We start from the raw sequence: 21,456 nt of genomic DNA on the forward strand, positions 1-21,456 counted from the left end.
TTGTATTAATCAGTGATTAGGCCAGATAGCAGAACTAGAAAGTAGAATGTCCAACAGGAAAAATATCTTGCTTCACAGTGGATTTTGATCAAATGCTATCTTTCCAGAGCACATTTAAAAATTGTTCCTGTGGTTTTTATGCTTGAAAGCTGATACTTTGCATTCCCCGCTCAGCCTCCCTCCACTGAGCCTCAGAGTTGTGCCAGGCCTCTAATCTACTCTTTTGCCAGGCTCACAACACCATCCTAGTTGGATTTTAATTTCCTGGTAACCTGCAGCAGTACACTGAGTTCAATTCATTACAGCCCTAAATAGAGATGCAGGCAAAATAGAGGTCCCCATCTTTGGCTTTGAAAACCTTCTTGTTCTTCTCCTCTTCTTCTTCTTCTTTTCTTTAACCTTTAAAAGTTGTAAGTGAAATTGCAAAGAAATATACAGGGAAGTTCTGTTCATCCTTCACTTCGCCTCCCCCAGTGTTGACATCTTACATAACTACAGTATAATTTCAAAACCAAGAAATTGGCATTGCTACAATCCACAGAGAAGATGCTTCATTTTGTAATTTATAGAGGACGCTTCAGGGCTGGGGATGGTGGTGGTTGGTAATGTGGCAGTAATATTAATAATCCTATACATTCACACAGTGTTTTATACTTTTCAGAGCTCTTTAATCCCTTCCCAGTAATGCAAGGGTTCTATTAGGAAGTTTCTCACTCAGCCAAGCATTGCTGATACCTAAGTTTTACTTGATAATTCAAAAGCCAAAGAGCTCATTATAAGTAGGCTGCCTTCCATTTTCTCCTGAAAGGACCCTAACATCAAGTTACCCCATCAAAAGATGACTCAGTCCCCTTTGTCCTGCACTTTCTATTGATTGAGAGAAATTTCTCCTCTTCAGAGGCAGAAGAGGCATGATCCTTTGCCTTTATACAGCTGCTCCCTTTGCTTCCATCTGCCTCCTGCCACCCCTATACCTAGTCTGCTTTGCCTGCCCAGTGCTTCCTCATTCTCTGAGATTAAATCATGGAGTTACCGCCTCTTGAACACCATCCTCTTCATTCTTCTCAAGCTGGGTTAGGTACCTCTCCTCTGTACTGCTACAGCTCCTTGTTTATGCCTGTAACAAGTTTATTTGTATTGTCTATTTTCTTGTCTATAACCCCTAAGAAATAGTGAATTCTTTGAATACAGAGATTAGATTATTTAAGCCTTTATTTCTATCCCCAGCACATTTTTTTAAATACATGGATTCATGGAATAATTCTATGTCAATCTGGAAATATAGAAAAGCTTTACTAACAACTGAATGAAAAATATGAAAAGAAATGAATCCTAGCTTATCTCCCCCTGAGGTCTCCTGTGCCTATTGCAGATGTCACAAGATTTAGAGATCCAGAACATGTAATGATGACAGAGCTGGGGTCCATATGATCTTGACAAGATAGACTGATGGCATGAAAGCACCAAGATTAAATTTAATAGAGTTAAATATAAAATTTGAGCTTCCTGTTAAACATGGTGGTTTGAATACCTGCATATATTTATGTTCCCTTCTAAAACTCTACCAAAGTAACAGTTAAGGAATTTAAACGAGTATAAATCTATAGGATCAAAAAAGAAGCGAATCTTGAGCCAGCCCTGATGGCCTAGTGGTTATTGTTTGGCACTCTCACCACTTCGGCAGCCTGAGGTCTCCTCCTTGTTGCGGACCCACACCTATCTGTCAGTTACCATGCTGTGGCGGTGGCTCACATAGAAGAACTAGAACAACTTACAGCTAAGATATACAATCATGTACCGGGGATTTGAGGAGGGGAAAAAAAGAGCAAGATTGGCAACAGATGTTAGCTCAGGGCAACTCTTTCCCTGCAAAAAAAAAAAAAAAAAGGAAGTAAGTCTTGACAACACGTGTAGGAAATATAAATAAAATTTTGGAAGCTGGAAATAAGCTGGGTGAGTGGAAAATGATTTAGCAGAGCTGCAAAAGCATAAATCCCGGTACCTACAGGGGTGTGAGATAATAGAAAAAATATATATTTGTATCTGTCCCCAGTTCCTGGCATAGAGCTTCTAAAATCCTTATACTTTTCTGGGCTATAGGAGTGTCTTTTGTTTTAATGAGGTGACTGAGTGGCCTCCTGAATGGCTCCTGGATGAGGGCTAGACACCTGAAAGACCAAGCCTTGATTAGAAGCTTGGAAGTTTTAGCCTTTCCAACCCCATTCTCTTCAAAGGGAGATGGGCTGAAAATTGAGTTAATGATCAATCATGCCTACATGATGAAGCCTCCATAAAAATCCCAAAAGGATGAGGTTCTGAGAGCTCCCAGCTGGTGAACACATGGAGGTGCTAGGAGAGTGGCTTGTCCAGAGAAGGCATGACAGCTTGGTGCTCCTTGCCACATACCTTGCCCTACTCATCTCTTCTATCTGGATATTCAACTGTATCCTTTATCATATCCTTTTATAATAAGCCAGTAAACGTAGGTAAATGTTTCTCTGAGTTCTCTGAGAGCCACTCTAGCAAATTAATTGAACCTCAGGAGGAAATCGTTGAAACCTCCAGTCTGTAGCTTGTTGGTCAGAAGCACATGTGACAACTTGGGCTTTTGACTGGCATCTGAAATGGGGAGAGGGGCAGTCTTGTGGGACTGAGCCCTTAACCCGTGGAATCTGATGCTGTCTCTAGGTAGATAGTGTCATAATTGAGTTGAATTCTTGAATAGCCTACTGGTGTTCAAGAATTGCTTGTTGGTGTGGGGCAAAAACTCCACACATTTGGTGACCAGAAGTGTTGTGAATATAGTGCTCTGTGTGAGTGTGGTAGTAATGTGAGTAGTAAAGGAGACTCACAGGGAAGAAATACACAGTAGGGAAGAACTGTATTTTTTTCCCTACACAGGTGGGAGAGTGGGTTTTTCTTTACAAGGGATGTGAAGCCGATGAGAAGCATAGACTCCTGGAAGGATTCAGGTATTAAAGGCCTTGGGTATCTGAAGACAGGGATGTGGGAGAGCACTGAAAAGAGAGATACTGTTTCGAAGTCTTATAAGGAACTATTGGAGACCCAGATCCCTTAAAACTGCCAACTATGCCCACCCCAGGAAATGGATATTTCATCTCTGGAGATACTGAACCAGAGAATCTCCGGGTTTGAGGCATCAGACACAGATCAGGGTTGCAGAAACACAATGCACAGAGAACTGGGATATTAGGGAAAATATGTTGTGAATGATGAAGTCTCCCTCCCTTCCCCTCTCCCAGGCTTCTTCCTTTCCTTTCCTTCCAGAACTCAGCAACCTAGCTTTTATCCTGAAAGAAAAGATATTAAGAGATTCTGGGGAAACTGAAATGGCCTGGGCATAGAGACTCCCAGGTCCTGACATCTGGGTTTCTCCAAAATGAATACATCCCCAGCTTATCACTAGATGATGGTGACCACTAGCCCACAACCCCTGTCCATGCACACAGACCCTCCGATCAGCATTGTGTGCCTCATTCTTGATTTAGACTTAGAAACAAGAATCAACAGGCATGTTGGCATCCTTAAGACAGAAACAGAATCAAAGAGAATACAGAGAATCCAAAGATAATGCAGGGAAGAGAGAAAAACTTGAAAATACCTGTAATTAATATACTTGAGGAGATGAGATATCCGTGAGTTAAGACCAGGAAGCTGTTAAAAGGGAACTTTTCAAGGAGAAAGAGCTTTCGGGCATTTGAATGTGTTAGATCACACCTGGAGTATCATGTTCTAGGGAGACCCCATTGCAAGAGGGGCTTTGAGGAAGTAGAGAGTGCCCTGAGGAAGTCAGAACCTGGATTTATCCATTCAAGCACGCATACATGCACAGGGCAGACATTTCTCACTTGCCTTCGTGAGCCAGCCCGACACTCATAGTTCTGGGAATGAAGGAGCCAGAACTGAGTAAAAACAGGCTGAGGCACTAGGAGCTGGTATAGGATGGAGACAAATCATACAAAAATGCAGTGATGAGTGGTGTGAGAGAGAAGAGCGGAGACTCATGGAAGGGTCCAGAAACTGTCCTAAGAGGAACAGCAGAAGGATGTGAGGTGGGAGAGGGTATTTTACCTAAAGACAGAACCAGGAAAAATGAGAGCTTTCCTTCCTTCCTTTCTTTCCCTTCCCTTCCCTTCCCTTCTATTCTCTCCCCTTCCTTTTCTTTCTCTTTCAATATCTGAAGGGTTATATAGGGAGGAGGATTTGTTCTATAAAGCTTTAGGAAATAAAACTAAAAAAAAAAGAGTTAGATAACATATCAAAGTGGGAAAGAAACTAATCAGTGTGGGCAAGAGTTATTAAAACCCCTGTTCAAAACCGGCTCCTGTGTGAAAGGTGTTCTTTTCAGACCCCCTTGTGTCCTGATGCATCCAGGACAGGCCAGCTGGAGACCTGGCGGTCTGTCGCAGTTCTCTGTTGGGCAGAGCAGGCTCAGCGAGTTTTTGTGAATCTCTTAACTCATTCTAAAATAGGGCAAACTAACTAGATAGTATTAAAAAGGGCAGTTTCTTGGATTGCTCTATAGAAACCAACTCTGTTTGAGTGTAAATAAAGAGGAAAATTGTTGGAGTGTGTTGATTTCTGGCGCTTGAACTGGAAGCACAAATGCCATCCCAAAGCAAGTCCCACAGAGATTTTCCAGGCCCAGAATGAAGGAGAGGGAGAATAAATTTGCCAGCAGATAATAAGTGAAAGATCTTATCATGTGACTGTGCTGAAACAACCCCCAGAATTGGGCTGCAGGCATCCTACATCTTGCAAATTTTTATTCTTTCGTTGTGCAAGCTGCAGATAATTGACACCAGGCTCTGAGTCAGCTTTCTGATCCTCACCCTCACAGTTCAGATTAGAGTCTAATTATAAGAGCTACTGCTACATCTCCAGAGGCAGCATGCTTAGGATTTCTTCTTAAATTGTTAATCAAGAGGAAAGATAAATTTGCCTAATTCAGTTCTACAGGGATCAATTTTCCCGTAGCATATTTTTATTTATTTGTTCATAAAAGTCAGTTTTAATGGTTACTTACTTTTATTATTTCCTCATTTTTCCATGGACCTAGAGGATAGAATGATCAGATTAGTATGTGTTTCACATAACCCTATCTAAATGTAGTTGCAGCACAAATCTTCTATAACAGTTCCATAGGCCCAGAAAAGTATCTGGTTTATAAATTGCTTCAGTTGCTAAAAATGTATTTCCCCATACTCCAGTCACTGGAATTAAGAAAGTCTGGCACGAGAACATTGGGCTGTAATGATGTCCTCTCAGATTCAATGTGCCTCAACATGGACTCTATGTCATTCTCTTGGCTTCTCTCAATGGCGTCTCTTTTTTTTTTGAAGATTAGCCCTGAGCTAACATCTGCTGCCAATCCTCCTCTTTTTGCTGAGGAAGACTTGCCCTGAGCTAACATCTGTGCCCATCTTCCTCTACTCTATATGTGGGATGCCTACCACAGCATGGCTTGCCATGCAGTGCCATGTCCGCACCCGGGACCTGAACTGGCAAACCCTGGGCCGCCGAAGCGGACCATGCGCACTTAACCGTTGCACCACTGTGCTGGTCCCCAAGGCACCTCCTTTTCTATTCTTAGTCAGTTGTCCTAGCTGGAAACCTGAGGGAACTCTGAATTTCCACTCTCTTTCTCACATGCCACATTAAATTAATCAGCAAAGCCTCTTATTTACACCTCCCAAATGTCTGTCTCTTCTTCTTCGTTCCCACTGTCCTCACCATCTCTCACCTGGACCATTGCAAGAGACCTCTAAATGACCTCCAGCTTTCTGATCTCTCTAGATCTCTTCATTAGAATCCTGCTGGCTAAGAGACAAGTATAATATATCCCATAAAAGTCACTCAATGGTTCCATATTATCTTTGTTTTAGTTCGAATTTCTTAGCAAATGGTACTGTGCAGAGGACAGTATAGGGTTACACTTTGTTTTTATTTAAATAACAATTCCAATGTCAGGTACACCCAAGGAGTTCACTTTCTCATAGATCTTTTGCCAAAAATCAGGGAAACAATTTTATAGAAATAAACATAGCAAAATAAGCAGAAGAACTTTTTTCTGAGCCATGGAAATAGATAAACTGAGCATGAAATTCTTACCATAAATTGTGCTGAAGAAGTTCTGTTCAGCTCCTGTTTGTATGTTTGGGGGCTGTGGATAATTTCCCATTATGTGATTTTTCTGGTTGCATGCCATAAAATATTTGCAATATCAAGATGATAAATAGGAAGACATGTAGCATTTCAAGGAGCAAAAAGTATTCTTAGCATTAGAGAAGAATCTAGCTAGGTGATTTTATGATTCAGAAATAGATAATTATGATGAGAAAGAAGTGAAAGCTACATAATTCTCCCAATCCATATCTCTGATGATTCTTCCTTTTACTTCAATTGGAAAATAAAAAATTATTTTAGTGGGAGAGCCGTGGAGGAATAGAACATCTTTATCAAAGTCGCAACATTTTCAAAATGGCTAGATCACTTTTTTATCAGGGTGAGGGAGGAATAGTCGCATGAGCAGCTCCCCTCCATCTGTTAGCAAACATTTCTCAAGCATCTACTGTGTGCCTCACAAATAATAAGCAAGTACTTATAGACAATTAAATATTTTCACGTATGTGGAATATTGTAAAGGAGAAATACCAGTTGCATTTGATGGAGGGAACTGTCTATGGAAGACAAGATGGGAAGGATGAATATTTAGATGAAGACTGATGAGAAACATGTTCCAGGCAGAGGGAACAACACGGACGATGTTCTGCACCTGGAAGAGAATGGAACTGAGAAAATCCCAAAAGCTAGAATCAAAAGAGAGGAAATCAAAAAGATAAGAGATTAAGAAAGAGATGAGCTGAGGAAAAGCAGGGAACTTTATGAAAGTCTTGCCTTTATTAAGAATTGTAGACAGTATTCAAACTAGAGGCTAGAGCTAGTTCTGGAATTGCCATCATTGTGGAAATCAGTGTATACCTTAGGGAGTAGCAATGGAAAGTTTGTGTCAGGGACCACGTTTTAGTCCTTTTACCCCTGGCGTGTAACACAGAGCCTTGCCATGGGTGATGCTCAAGACTGTTTGCTGATTGAACAGATGCCTTTGAGCAGCATGGCTCTTTCATAGCTAGAACCTCCTCTGAATCTCAAAATGATTCAAGGTCTAGATGCACAATACCTATTTTACTACAAGGAAACCAGGGCTCAGAGTGACACACCTGGGGGCACCCAGGTAGGAGAGCCGGGAAGAGCCAGTTCTTGTCACTCCCAGCCCACTATACTAGTGAGGAGCGCTGACATAGTGTTGTCAGCTTTTTAATTTTATCAAATTAGCGTGTTTAATCTTTTTAAATAATCAATGAAAATTTTTCTATTATGAACGTTTTCAAACATACAGAAATAGAGAGAATTGTACAAAGAATGCTTATGTACTTATCACCCATATTCCATAGTAGTCAAGAGTTTGCCAATTTACTTCATCTATCACTTAGAATATTTTCTTTGCTGATGTATTTTAAAACAAATCCCAACATTATCTGTTTTCATCCCTAAAATAAACTAGAAGGAAAAAAGAGAGAACATGTTCTTATATTATCACCATGCTGTTATCACACGCAAAAGAATTAGAAATAATTCTATAATGACTTGAACATTTGAAATATTGAAATAGTCTATAATGACTTGAACATTTCTTTCTCCTAGTCAGGATCCAAACAAGGATTATACATTATTTTTGGTTGTTATGCCTCAAGTATAAAAAGGACATTTTAACAACAAAAAAGTAGGAAAGACACACTTTTAAGGACAACCCCCCGCCCTGAGTCTATTATCTAAGTTTAGCTTTACGAATCACTCCCGCCCTCGGCCTGGTTTTTCTCCGCTGCGGCGTGGCCCTGCTCTCTGCAGCCGCTGCTGGGAATCTCTGCAACACATTGTTACAGATTCAGGGTATCAGAGTCAGGGCTGACCGCTCCCTCTCCCGAGCATCTCCTGCCTCTCTGCAATCCTGGGAAGTGCCCAGTCCCTGCTTGTTGGACAGAGGGCTGCAATACAAACCTTCCAGTCAGCCCAAGCCTGGAGAACCTGTCCCAACAGGACCTGCCTAAGCCATGGTTTCCAGTTGACTTTGAGTCTTAAACCCAGAATCACACTAATGACATTTTGAGAAACTTTCATTCGGGAAGCATATTGGAGGGACCGAACCAAGCCTCTGCATTTTGATCTGACCAACCTACCTTCTAGAATTCATTATAGATATAAATCTATAGTTGTACCAAAAATTGGTTATTAAATGGTTGCTTCGGGTCACCAAGCAGTCTGAGACAGCCATGGACCTGTCCATGTCAGGAGCAAAAGAAGGAAGAGCACAGTCACTGTATAGGAAAGTATAGAATCAGTGGAGTGAAAAAAACACTGAATGAGGCTGGTAATAGAAGATTTGCATTTGGGTCCCAGTTCTGTTGTGTGACCTTGGGCAAACTGTCTAGCCTCTCTGAGCCTTTATTTTCTCTTAGTGTTTTTCTCATTCTGCCTCTATTTATTTAGGAATAGCAGGTTATCCTCCGAGATAATATGTATATGTATTTCTCAAGAAACTATTAAAGGATAAATCTAATAAGAATGTTGTGGAAGCAAGACAGATATTTGAACCCCTTAAGTCACACCCCAGGGGACGACCAACCTGCCTACCTCTAGAGCCAGGCTGTTTATCTCCTTTCTCTGCCCTGGTCTATAATTAGGCAAGAATATCACCCTTTTCACTGGGCAAGATCTAACTGATTATTATTGCAGAAGAACACAGGAAGCTTGAACATTATTATTTTAGCTTCTAGCTCCATGATTTTAATACAAAAGAAGGAACAAGACAAATCCAGCAAAGATTTCATATTTGTATTTGCCAAGGAAGGCTTTCTTATCTGGTTGGATGTAGTCGTAAGCACTATGCCTTAAATTAGAAGGCACAGCTCCTTGATCCTTCTTCTGAAGCCCCATTAGCTACGAATCACACCAATTAAACTACAGCCTGCGCATCCTGGCTCTGGCCCTTCACCCAACCTGCCAGTGAAATCTTCAGAGAGAATTGCCCTTGGCAACTGGGTCCTAATCATATCAGAAGTTTCCATTTTCTCCCGAGAGTTTCAGGTTTGCTCTCTCGTGTATGATGCCCTGTGTGGCTTTATTTCCATAGCCAAGACAGAAGTCACATTTCACAGCTTTTGAGACAAGTTTCAGATACAGAGGAAATATTCTTCTAGGCAGATTGGGATTTTAAAAACCAGACAATATTATAGGAATTGTTTTTATCATCATTTTATCTTTATATTATACTATTCAGGTTATCAAACATTTTTATATCTGTTCCTTCATTTGATCCTGCCAGCAACCTTATGATGTAAGCGGGGTATTAACATTACCCCCATTTTATAAATGAGGAATATAAAGCTTCAAAAGATCTTCATTTTTTTTTTTTTCTTTTCCATTAATTGAGCACCTAGTCTATTCCTGGTGCTGAACTATGGCATTTATAAATGCTATCACATTTAATTTTCAAACAATCTGATGATGCCAGTGGTGTTTTTCTATTGTATAAATGAGAAAACCATGTCTTCTCTGGGTTGAATAACTTGCCCAAAGTCCACACTGTGAATCTAGTGAACTTAAAAGTTGGATCATATTTATTTCAGAGCCCTTAAAAAAATAATATCACAGCAGGCTACTCCCAATTGCCTGAATACACAGGCTTTGCCAAATTCAGAAAGTTTCTGTGCTGACTTCATTTTGCAATGATCCTGATAATCAAAGAAAATCTGTCTTTATGAATCCATAAAACAAAGCTAGCGTGAAGCCAAATTGAAATTTGATGTATCTAATTTTCAGAGTTATATGCATATTATATGAAATAGCTGGTTGGAGATTCAGATTGTTGTTTGCCTATAAAACTTATTTCATTTCACACATTAAAGAATTTCTGAGCATTTGGCTTAAACCTCTTTAAATGGTCTCCAGCCAAGCTGCACAGAAAATTGTTCTAGTCAAAACAAATGATTCCAATTCTACTGAGAGAGAGAGAGAGAGAAAACATACCTTAATTCAGTGTGTTGTTTAAAATTATCCTAAAAGATTTGATCTACTTCATAGTATATTTGGCAAACTAAAGAATCAATTTTCTTTACCTAAAATCTTTGTTTAGCTCATCCAATTCAGCAAACATTTATATTAGCATTTATTAACTGATAACTGTGTGCCAAACTCTGTTCCAAGTGTTAGCGACACAGAAAAAAATATGACAATGTCTTGCCCTCATAGTGTCCATAACTGAGTTCTTAACGCTTGCTACTAGAGATGTACAAGAGATTAGTGTACACATCCTCTTCCTTTGTGGAGTGCAGAAAAGACAGTAGACTTGTCCTATTGTCTAGGACTCCTAGTTAAAGTTTGATTCTAGTGAATTTAGTTTTTAGTCTGTTCATCTCTCTACCTTTCTGTCTCTCTTCATCTCTCTGTGTGTCTCTCTGTGTCACACACACATACGTGCACACAGAGTAGTTTGTATCCGAGGTAAGCCAAACAATATCTGTAAATGTGCATCCACGTCTGGCCAGGTTGGTGCACCATTTCTGATTGAATTCCTAATAGTGCATTTGATTATTTCTGTGTATGATTACATGAGCTATTAATGGTTTACATATGTGTAATGTATGATTAAGTTTCCAATACAAACCAAAGGTATTTAGCTAAATCCTATAGTTAACATTTTTAAAACAAATTAGAAACTGTGGGAACCAAATCTTTAGCAGTGGGAAATTCCGTGTCACCACTTTAACACAGAAGCAGGTTGGCAACCTGAAAGATGAGCTAAGTCAGGGGTTGAAGTGAAAGGTTAGTAAAACCCTTAGGCAGAATAATCAGCCTGGGGAGATCCACTGAGGTTTCTTCCAGTGGCCAGAGGTCAGCTCTCTTGAAGGCAGGTGGGCATTCCGATGCTCATAGGGAAGGAAAGCCCGTCTTCTAAAGGAGTCCATAAAAGCAGCATCCTTCCCAGCACGACTACTTGAAAAGCAGCCAGCGTGACAAAGCTCTAAGGGTATCCTTGAAGTCTAATAAAATCTGGCTGGGCCCCTTCTGTGCCTGTCTGGCTCTGAAATCCCAGGGCAACTTAGAAAAGAAGAGGTGGTAAAATGAGAACCGATGGTTATTTTCTGAGCTCCAAGTAAATAGAATTATTTTTGTCTCATCATACAAAAGAATTTCGACAAAGTATTGCTTCTTGGACTTGAAATATAACCAGTGATTTTTGCCTGATCCTCTTCTGGGTGACTATTTGGTTAGGAGTGTAGTGGAGAGAGAGCAATAATTTATTTGTTTGGGGTTTTCTAGTTCCAAACACTTTTGTTTATCATATTACAGTGATTATAAGGCTCATGTCTTCCCCTCTCTACACACGTACATTTCAGCTTGTGAAATCAGAATGAGTCTCATGTCCACCCTCTCCAAAAAAGTGCTAATTGTTACTAAGTGATGGTGCTTTTAAAAGTCAATACTGCTTAAAATGGTGAAAATGAAGTATACTCTGTTAGATATTCAGAACAACATTGTATGGAGGCAGAGATGATTTCCCCATTTTATAAAAGAGGAAACAGTATCTCTGAGAGGGTAAGGGATTTTCCCAACATCATTCGGAGCCAAGACTTCACTCCAGCCACTCTGGTTCCAGGGCACTGCTCTGTGACCCTACTTGCTCATCTCAATCTACCAGTAACAATGTGGTCTCTCACAAAGATTTAACCTGCCTCAGTTTCTCCGTTCTAACATGGATCTGACTGTATTGGCTTCTTCCCACTGTAGAGATATCTCATTACCATCTAGAAAGCACTGCTCCTCACAGGGAAGAGATAGTTAAATGGCAGATGCTCTTTTCATATTCACAACAACAAACCAGAAAATTAAAGGCAGCTATGCATCAGCCCGTGAGGCCCTTGAGACAAAGATCTGTCCAGTGGCTTCAATGTCCCTATCAAATAGCATTGTGCCTGGCATATAATAAAGCCTGAAGAAGTGTTTACCAATTAAATGAAAGAAGGATGTTTCCCCTAAAGAAATGGAAGCATTTACAATTGTTCACCAGTATCTCATCCCTGGAGCAGTGATTAGATGCTGTGCTAAGAACAGATGTAAACTATTCCTCCTGCATCCTTCCCATGCACCCTTCCTGAACCCTGGTGACAGCAAGGGTCATGTCCAGGTAAACAGTACTGTGACCCCCAGTAGACTGCATACCATTGACATTTGCCCCAGCCCTAATGGAAGGTGCCCCAAAGCTTGAACTTCCTTAGCCTGTAAACCACCAAGAGCTTCTAGTTCAGGTTTGTCTATTAAAAGCATCACTTCTCAGGTTTGCAGCAGGTGGTCTCTTCAAACTACTTCCCCTGTAGAGTGGAAATGGATAACTCAGCAGGAAGCAGCCTCTGTCGCTTAGATGTGTGGAACCCCACTTACAGCCCAATTATTTTACCAGTTGTTGTTAAAGCTGTGCAATGTCCATAATGAGCAAATAGGAATAGGACGCTGCTGTCCCCATTAGTGCCACTAAGGACTACATATGCATTTGCACTGTCAGGAGCCACCACGGTCATAACAGTAACAAGTACGTTACATTTACAAAATGCTTCATGTCAAATCTCATTTTGATTCTAGAAACCACTTTGTGTGAGGAATCTTATGATTTGCAGACAAGTAAACTGAGGCTGAGTGATATCCCAAAGCCCCTCTCGTAGAGAAGGACAGGATTCAGGTTTAGAGCTGCCCCCTAGCTTACAGTTCTGAACCCCGCTCCCTCTGCTCACTGATTCCTCTGGTAACTGACAACCATGAGTCAGCTGGATGAGCTCCTAACTGTGGAGGGGAATGCCACCCGCCAGCTGACTTGGGGGAGGACATGCCCATGGCTTCATGCTGTAGTCTAACCCACTGAGCTTATGGTTTCCTTCTCGCAGACACAAGGCTGGCCATCTGAGCTTTGAAGATGTGAGAAGTTGGGGAGCTTAAATCAAGGCAGATTAATCCTACTGCATTAAACAACCCCAGTCCCCTCATAGGAGGCAATGCCTCCTTTTCTGTGTGAATGATAGGGTAGATTTGCATTCTGGGTCTCCTTGTGCACCCTTGACAAATTGCAAGGGAAGCAAGTATACAGTAGAGCCCCCTCTCATGTGTAGGGTGTGGTGTTCACACTCTGGCATTTGTTCCACCCAAATGTCCATCAGTGGCTCAAAGCTTTGAGGTGATACTGATGGATGAGGTCACTAATATCCTGAAAATGACAGCAGTTTTGGAATTGGGCATAATTCTCCTGACCTCCTAATCACTGTGGATTTGTGAGAGGACCCAAAGGGACATTTAGTGGTTACCCTGCAGGTGAGCACTTCCATCCTGATGCTAAGTGTCCCAAACTATGGCCATCTGTGGCTCTTTACTTGGTACAGAAAGGAGTTATGACTTTTGCAAGCATTGAACAAGAATAGGTGTTGAATTACACATGCAAATTATCAGGAGTTATCAGTCATTACCAAGAGCCAACCCTTTAGGTCCATCAGCTCTCTCTTATAATCTTACCAACATATCCTGAAGTAGATACAATTATTATTCCCATTCTACTTATGAGGAAATTGAGCCCAGAAAGGTTAATGACTTTCACAATCAGACACAGATAATAAATCTCAGAGCCAGGATTCCAACCCCATCTGCATAACCCAAATCTCGTACCCTGTCTGCTATTATCACCCATCGTGTCCAAGTGAAAGCAAATGGCACATCCCGATATGAATGTGTCTAGTCAGGAGCAAGTGCACTTAGATAACCAAGAATATGGATATTTTTTAATGGCTTATCATATGGAGAGAGGAAAAAGAACTAGCTGGAGATGATATCTCTTTAAACTCCTCAAAAACATTTGCCAAGTAGGGGGTTTTCAGTGGTTTGCTTCTTATTGCAAAAGAAAACCCCAAGAAATATAAAATAGATAACTTGTAATTTTAAAAGCATTTACCAGGCACCTATTTCATGCAAAGCAGGACAGAATCAGGTGCTGCTCCTTTAGTGCAGTCTTCCTGCTTAATTTCTTTGTCAGTGTCCCACGCTGGAAGCAAACTCCTGCCAGTTCTGTATTACTCAAAACTATAGGCCAAGCACCTGGTACAATGTTGTTTATAGAGAAGGAGGAATGATAGACCCTGAGGTTTGGGGAACAGAGATGAGTGAGGCATCCCCACTCTAAGGAGTTTACAGTGCAAGAAAGAAGACCAGCATGCACATAATTAATACAGTAGATGAGAGGAATGGGAGCAAGATGTCAAGAGGCAGCGGTAAAGAATTGAGGAGGTCTTAGGTCCTAAGGGAGAATTATGGTGTTATACTAGGTATTATGATGTCCTGGAAACAAATTGGCCTCATAGAGATCCAGGGTTGAATGCTAGCTCCGTGTCCAATAAGCTCTGTTACCTAGAAGCTCTTCACTTTGGTGAAGTTAGTTAATCTCTCTGAACCTGTGTCCTCATCTCTAAATATTAGAGATTTGTTAGGAAAAAAGAAATTTTTTTTTGAAAGATGGCCCCTGGGCTAACAATTGTTGCCAATCTTCCTCTCCTTTTTTCTTTTTTTTTTTTAAGGATTGGCACCTGGCCTAACAACTGTTGCCAATCTTTTTTATTTATTTTTTTCTGCTTTATCTCCCCAAACTCCCCCTGTACACAGTTGTATATCCTAGTTGCCGGTCCTTCTAGTTGTGGGATGTGGGACGCTGCCTCAACGTGGCCTGACGAGCGGTGCCATGTCCGTGCCCAGGATCCGAACCCTGGGCCGCCGCAGCGGAGCGCGGGAACTTAACCACTTGCCCACGGAGCTGGCCCCAGGAAAAATAATTTTTAAAGTAGATAGCACAGATACTAGCCCATTGCTCATGCTCAGTAAACATGAACTCCCCTTTAGATGATATAAAGATTGGAGCACTTTAAAATCTCATTTGAATATTCTCCTGAGTGTTAGGAATTTGACTGAAAAATATTTGAAAGGAGAGGGCATAGATATGAATAAAACATTTGGGGAAGGGTGAAAGGATTAACGTTAAATGCAAATGGTAGTATTAGATTTTGTTTTAACTTATTGAAAAATGTGATTTTCAATACTATTATAAAACAAAGTCTTATATTTCACAGTTTACTTACCTTCTTTCTTGTTTGTTTCTAGAGCATTTCTGACTATAAATTCGTTTATCTCTGAGAAGGTGGAGACATATCCCCTATCCTCTCTCTGTCTCTGTCTCTCTCTCACACACACATAACACACATACACATACTCATTCATGCACACACACACACACACACGCACCATTTGTATTTGTAAACCCGGATCTTATTGTTTTTGCTCTGATGAAATTACTTGTACTTAAGTTTTGATTTTCAAAAAGGAGCAAAGAGAAGGGCAGTGTGGAGCATGGTTCAGAAGGAGCTCAGGAGCACTTCTGAACACAGGATTTGTAATTAACATGACTGTCAAAGTGGAGAAGTTGAGAACAGGATGTATTCCAATTAAGAGAAATGCAAAATACAATACCATACAATACTCCCCCGTCCATAGTGGGTAATATAAACACCGTAGAATATAATATAGAGCAAACACTTCAAAAACATGGCAGAAAACATTTTAGGGATCTAATGAGCCATACAGTAAGGAGCACATAGTTTATTATTAAAGCAAGTATCGTATTGTGATATATAAAATGTGGCAGCTGGAAGAGCGTTACAAAGCGCTGTTGGTCTGTAGGTTAAGTATCAGAGATCTGTTTCCAATGTATGACATTGCTGAGATAGGGAGAGCACAGAGATCATGGAGAGAACAATTAAAAACACAGCAGATTTGGGAATGGCAGTGTTTAGACAGGAACAAAGCTTTGAAATTAGACAGAACCATTAGCCTTGAACCAAGAAGTCCTAGAGAAGCATGTTGTCTTTCTTCATTAAAAAACCTTAACCTGGAAAACGGGCAATTTCAGTTCCTGCAGGCATTTTATAACTGAATTCATTTCATGATTTTGCTCACTTCTTCATTCATTATTCATTCATTCATTCGGAAAATGTTTCTTGAACACTTATTATTAAATGCCTTCTGCGTCCCAGACACTATGTTAGGAACAGGGAATTACAAGGAGAGTGAGACGTGGCTTCTGCCCTCAGAGAGCTCAGTCTAATGGGGGAGATGGGCAGCTGCACAAGTAACTATTTGGTGTGATAAGTAAAATAAAGTGGCAAAGTGGTCAAATAGGGTCAGGACTGGCTCTGAATGAGATGTTTCAGGGGGAACAGTTGGAGGTGGGATTTCAGGTTTTTATGTGGTAGGGAAGTCATCAAAGTTGTAAAGGAGGGAGCCCTGGGAACAGATGGGAGATTTAGTGGTTCTCAGGTGGGCAATGTGTGGTATCTAGCAAGTGACAGTGTGGAGCGTGGATCAGAAGAAGCTAAGAGTTCCTGCACTGTGTCCCAGGTCATATTACTTTCTTCTCTGAAAAATGCTAATGGGGCCTATATGATGTCTGTGCAAAGCTTTGACCCATACTTGCACTACAGTGCTCTACCAACCTGCCATAAACATGCTATTTTATCACATGTGCAGGTGCCTGTATCCACTACCACTGTCTAGACAGAGACCATCCCCATCACAAGGATACCTTGTTTTGCCTGTTTATAACCACACCCACCTCTTCCCCCATGGACTTTTCACATATTGGGGATTTGATGCAGTATGTTTTCTAGTTACGTTTGGAGAAGTAACTGATTTGTTCTTTTTCTCTCATGAATGTCTGCAAATAAATAATACTAAGTAAGTGGAACCTCAGTGTCCCACCATTCTTGGTTGCGCATGTCCCTGTTGTTTGGCAAAGGAACCAACAACAGGGACAAAGGGCTGCTTTGGGTGTACATTTCTAACTCTGAAGGCATGGGACCAAATTTGCCACCTTTGTTTCCATTCCCAGATTACGCTCGATTTGAGGCCAAAATCCATGACCTACGAGAGCAGATGATGAATCACAGCATGAGCTCCGGGTCCGGGTCCCTGCGAACCAATCAGAAACGTTCCCTCTATGTCAGGTAGGCAATGGAGCGTTTCCTACTGTGATCTGCACTTTGTGAGCAATCCACCCATGCTCTTCAATACACCACTGTAAACCCTTAAGTTTAACCATTTTGAAGAAATTTGTGAAACGTTATGCTAAATTAGTTAAAGGTCCCTACTTTTAACAAGTGCTTTGACCATGTTATGGTCCAGAGTAAAGTTCGTAGCACAGGTTGCAGTAAAAATAATGAGAAGAAATATCTTCTGTTCTGATAAATCTTAAATTGAATATGTGGGCCAAAGCCCTGGACATTTGCTCACCATCAGCGTGGAAAGAAAATATTCTTATATCACCTCCTGACTTGCTTGATATTTATTGCATTAACTTTGGTGTATTGATTTGAAATCAGAAGTACTCTTTTAAAGAGTTACGTGTTTTTTGCTAACAATTTTTTTTTTCCTGCTTTATCTCCCCATACCCGCCCTGTACACAGTGGTATATCTTAGTTGCAGGTCCTTCTAGTCGTTGCTAACAAGTTTTGACAGAAGGACTTTCTTTGTGGCATCTCATTACCAATAGTTTCTCAGACCACAAACATTACTTATTCCTTGCCTGACAAAACTCATTAATTTACCAGAAAAAAAATGATTGATTGAACTTGAAATGCCTTCCAGTCCTTCATCCCCATAGTCAACTCCTGAGTAAGATCCATCATCACTGAACTATAACACGCACCTCTTCTTGGCATAGGCCTCCTATATTCCTTCCAAAATATACTTCATCAGTGCTGACTGTGCTTTAAAAATAATATGAATACCAATGGCCACAGGGGGAAAGTGATGCCCAATTAATGATCAAAATGAATCCAATGGAGAGTGAACCATGCCCATCCTCACTGTGTTCTCCTCTGACCACTGTGCCCCAGAATCTGGTCTGACTCCCACCTGAGGTCATGTCCTCCTCACCTGAAATTTCACTGTTTTTTCCTGGCATGAGGTGCATGTTATAGATACTAAACTCTGTCCTTGAATTGACTTGTCCTGTTGATTCCACTTTGGCTATAAAGTTATCTTTTGTGTGTATTAGGTAGGCACAGCAGGGCCAAGAAGGGAGCAGGATTCCAGAAGGCGGCAGGTTCTCGAGGGCCTTGATTTGCTGGCCACTCTGACAAGCATAGAGTCCCTTCTTATTCCAGGGAGTTCCACTACCTCAGAAGCCCTGAGATTTTAAATTAAAAGAAAATCAGAATATTAATGTTCCGCATTTTTTCAACTGCATTTTGGAAGATTATTTTGATACACTTCAGTGTAATCTGTGAAAGGAACTATTGAGAATCACCCTAGAACATGTCTTGCAGTGATGTCACAAATATGAGGGAAGTGGCTATTTCTGTTCTCCTTTCTTGTGTTTTCATTGCTGGTCTTTGTGATACAAAATATATTTTAATCTTGAAATGTTTTAGTCTTGGGTGGCAAATTGGGAAAATCAAATTAGGTTAATAGGATAGAGATAAATCAGTTAATGAAAATGAAATGGTTATATAGAATAAAACTGGGAGGAAAAATTACCATATTTTTGATATCTTGTTAAAAATAGAATGCATAAAAACGTTAATGTACTAGAAGAAGTTTGCTGAAAATATATTGGTAATAGCTTAGTCCTTTAACTAGTTGTAGAAGATTAGCAAAATTAAATGAAGTGATATGATATTACATAAAACTAATAGATTTATTTAAAAGAGTAGTGTTCATCAGACTCAAATCTTTATTCTCTAAAACGATAAATAAAAGTACGACATACAAAAGAGACGAAGACAAGTCAATAGAGAATATTAGTTTGTTATTCTAACAGTTGGAGGTTGTATTGAAAGGAGGAACTCCTTTCAAACGAGGCTCAAAAGTAGCTGATGCTTCATGGGAAATTCTCCAGGTGATTTCTCATTTACAAAATGAGATCTACAAAGACAGTATTTGGTTTCCAATGTTCAATTATTAATACTTATTTCAGACCTAGAGGGCTGACCTCAGCGTCTAAATGACTGTTAGAAGCACAGAACTAGAAGAGATGTAGGCCGTGCATGGAGTAAAATCAGAGAGAACTTACAAGAGCCTCTGGCCTTGTCCTCATGCAATGTGACAAAACAGACACCCCCACCCCTGCAAACAAAAAAAAAACAATAAAATGCAATGAACAAGAAAGACCTAAGGGGAATCCTTACTAAAAATGATTCAGTAAGTTTGTACCTTTGTTGTTTTGGGGTTTTTTTACGCAAATTTTGGCTATAGGATTTTCATAGAGATGCCTACTTTATCTGGAGCACTTGGATAGGGCTAGCGCCAGTTGGTTGGGCTTATTTTAGAAAGTCAACCAGTTGCTCTCTCAGAATAAATGAGTAGCAGGGTTTCTCCAAGTATATAAATATCAGATGATAAGCATGTCGCTTCAATCTGAGAATGACATCCTGGAGTTTTCTTCATTCTGCTTAGCTTTACGCAATTCTACGGCTGGAAGGAACCTTAGCTAGCACTAGGTCCACTGTTTAATTTACAGAAGAGGAAACTGAGGCCCCAGGAAGGCAAAGATTTGCCTAGGACCCCACAGCTGTTTGGTACCAGAGTCAGCTCTCCTACCTCCCTTCTCCCCGCACCACGCCACCTCCCAAGGGCTCAGTTTACGTGGTATCAGCTGTTAACGCGAGTTAGCTATGATTCCCAATCTGCTTCACCAGCACAGCCTGGACTCTTAGATTAAGGAATAGGTTAGCAGAGAGGAGAAATTCAAACATAAACCTCTTTGGGGTTTTTACACAGGATAAACCGTGCTATAGGACATATGGGATTTCTTTAGTAGTATTCGCATTTTTCCATGAAGCCAAAACATAAATGAGAAAGCAAGCAATCTCTTTGTTCTGTGATAAACAATTTAGCTGACTTAGAATATTTGTCTGTACCACAAAACCACCCTTCCCCTTATTAGATTTACCTCCTCTTCCCTCTACACACACAGACACACACACAGTCACACACCCTACCCTAGCCCTGCCCTGGCCGTGTCCGAGAGGCTGCATGTTCTCAGCAGCATGCAGAAGCTGGCCTCATTGCCCTACTAGAAATGATCCTCCCAGGTGATAGCAATTTGTTTGCCTGAAAGTGTTGAAAGCAGGGGAAGGGAACTAGCATATTGGAGCCAGGCAGTGTTTTAAACTTGAGCCAACCCTCTCTATTTCCCAATCTAGTTGTAATTATTTTCCCTCTTTTAATCTTTTGTGTAAGGTGCTTAAAGTGCTTTGGTGGTGCTGTACAAATGGAGTTGATTGTTGCTAATGATAATTCTGTACATGTTCTTTGTGAATGGTTTGGATATATTTGATTTCATGGGCTGTTTGTGTTGTGTATTTCCTGCATTGTGAAACATATATAGTTGTAGAACCTTAAAAGTAAATAAACTGTTAAAAATTTGAATAAAATATTTTTTAAAATGCTCCACAAGTACATTATGAATTCTTCAGATGTAGATGGACGTGAGCTCCTGAACCACTGGAATATGGATTTTGTTGTGTGTGCTTTGAGGCCCTCCACATGTGCAGACTGAGGTCTCCCTGCCTCTAAAATATGCACTCTCCTTCTTATCTATCAGCTGGTTACAGCATCCCTGTAACAGAACAAGGCTTTCCCTACTAGTAATAGGAATGCACCTTTATATCCAACTGCTGCTGAGAAAGGTCAGAGAGAGAGGGGATTAAAATCAGACAAAAGTGCAAATAGCTAAGGAAAGATCCTTCCTTTTGATGAAAGAAAGCAGGAGCACCCAGGACACTGGGAGAATGGGAAGACAAGAAAGAGAAGCAGATAAGTCTTCCAATGGGATGTGAAAGAATGTGAAAGAGAAACTTGGCCCGTGTTTATTTGTTAACAAAAGATATTATTTTTGAGAGTTCAAGTGAATAACCTCTCTGTTGTGAATCTGGGTTTAAAAGTCAGTTTCTATGATTTATTTATGCATTCCTCAAGCATCTTTTGCGTATATATTCTGTGCTGGGACCTGTAATGGACACTGAGGACACAGCAGTAAAAGTCGTGTTTTCTGTCTGCAAGAAACTCACATCTAGTGGGGGAGACGGATGAGGGGAAAACAATTACAATGCAGTGTGATGTGAAAAGTTAGCTCTAGAAAGGCCTGGAACATTTATTGCTTCCTAATGCAAGGATATCTGAATTGATTCTTGAGGATTTTATACGAGTTAACCCAAAGGCCTTCATGTCTTTTTACTCAAAGCAAGAAATATATTCTTCGTTATGACCCAGTAGATACATACACACATAAACTTG

At 40.5% G+C, this 21,456-nt stretch overlaps 1 protein-coding gene across 50 annotated transcripts in view; it reads left to right on the forward strand.

The window, feature by feature from the left end:
* The window catches only part of DLG2 (discs large MAGUK scaffold protein 2), a 1,837,299-nt gene that overhangs the window by 1,668,489 nt on the left and 147,354 nt on the right, over positions 1–21,456 (forward strand). For 49 of the 50 annotated variants that reach the window (XR_011441029.1, XR_011441028.1, XM_023646512.2 and 46 more), the window contains one exon: positions 17,048–17,162. Coding sequence is in view for 48 of the 50 variants with exons in the window: in XM_023646512.2 (XP_023502280.2) it covers positions 17,048–17,162 (115 nt within the window). In the remaining 2 variants the exon portion in view is untranslated. Of the gene's footprint in view, positions 1–17,047; positions 17,163–18,214; positions 20,610–21,456 lie in introns of those variants that run through there. The other variant, XM_070274298.1, reaches the window with a different exon arrangement.

Source organism: Equus caballus, chromosome 7 (assembly GCF_041296265.1).
Source record: "Equus caballus isolate H_3958 breed thoroughbred chromosome 7, TB-T2T, whole genome shotgun sequence".
In the NCBI taxonomy this organism is placed as follows: Eukaryota; Metazoa; Chordata; class Mammalia; order Perissodactyla; family Equidae; genus Equus; species Equus caballus.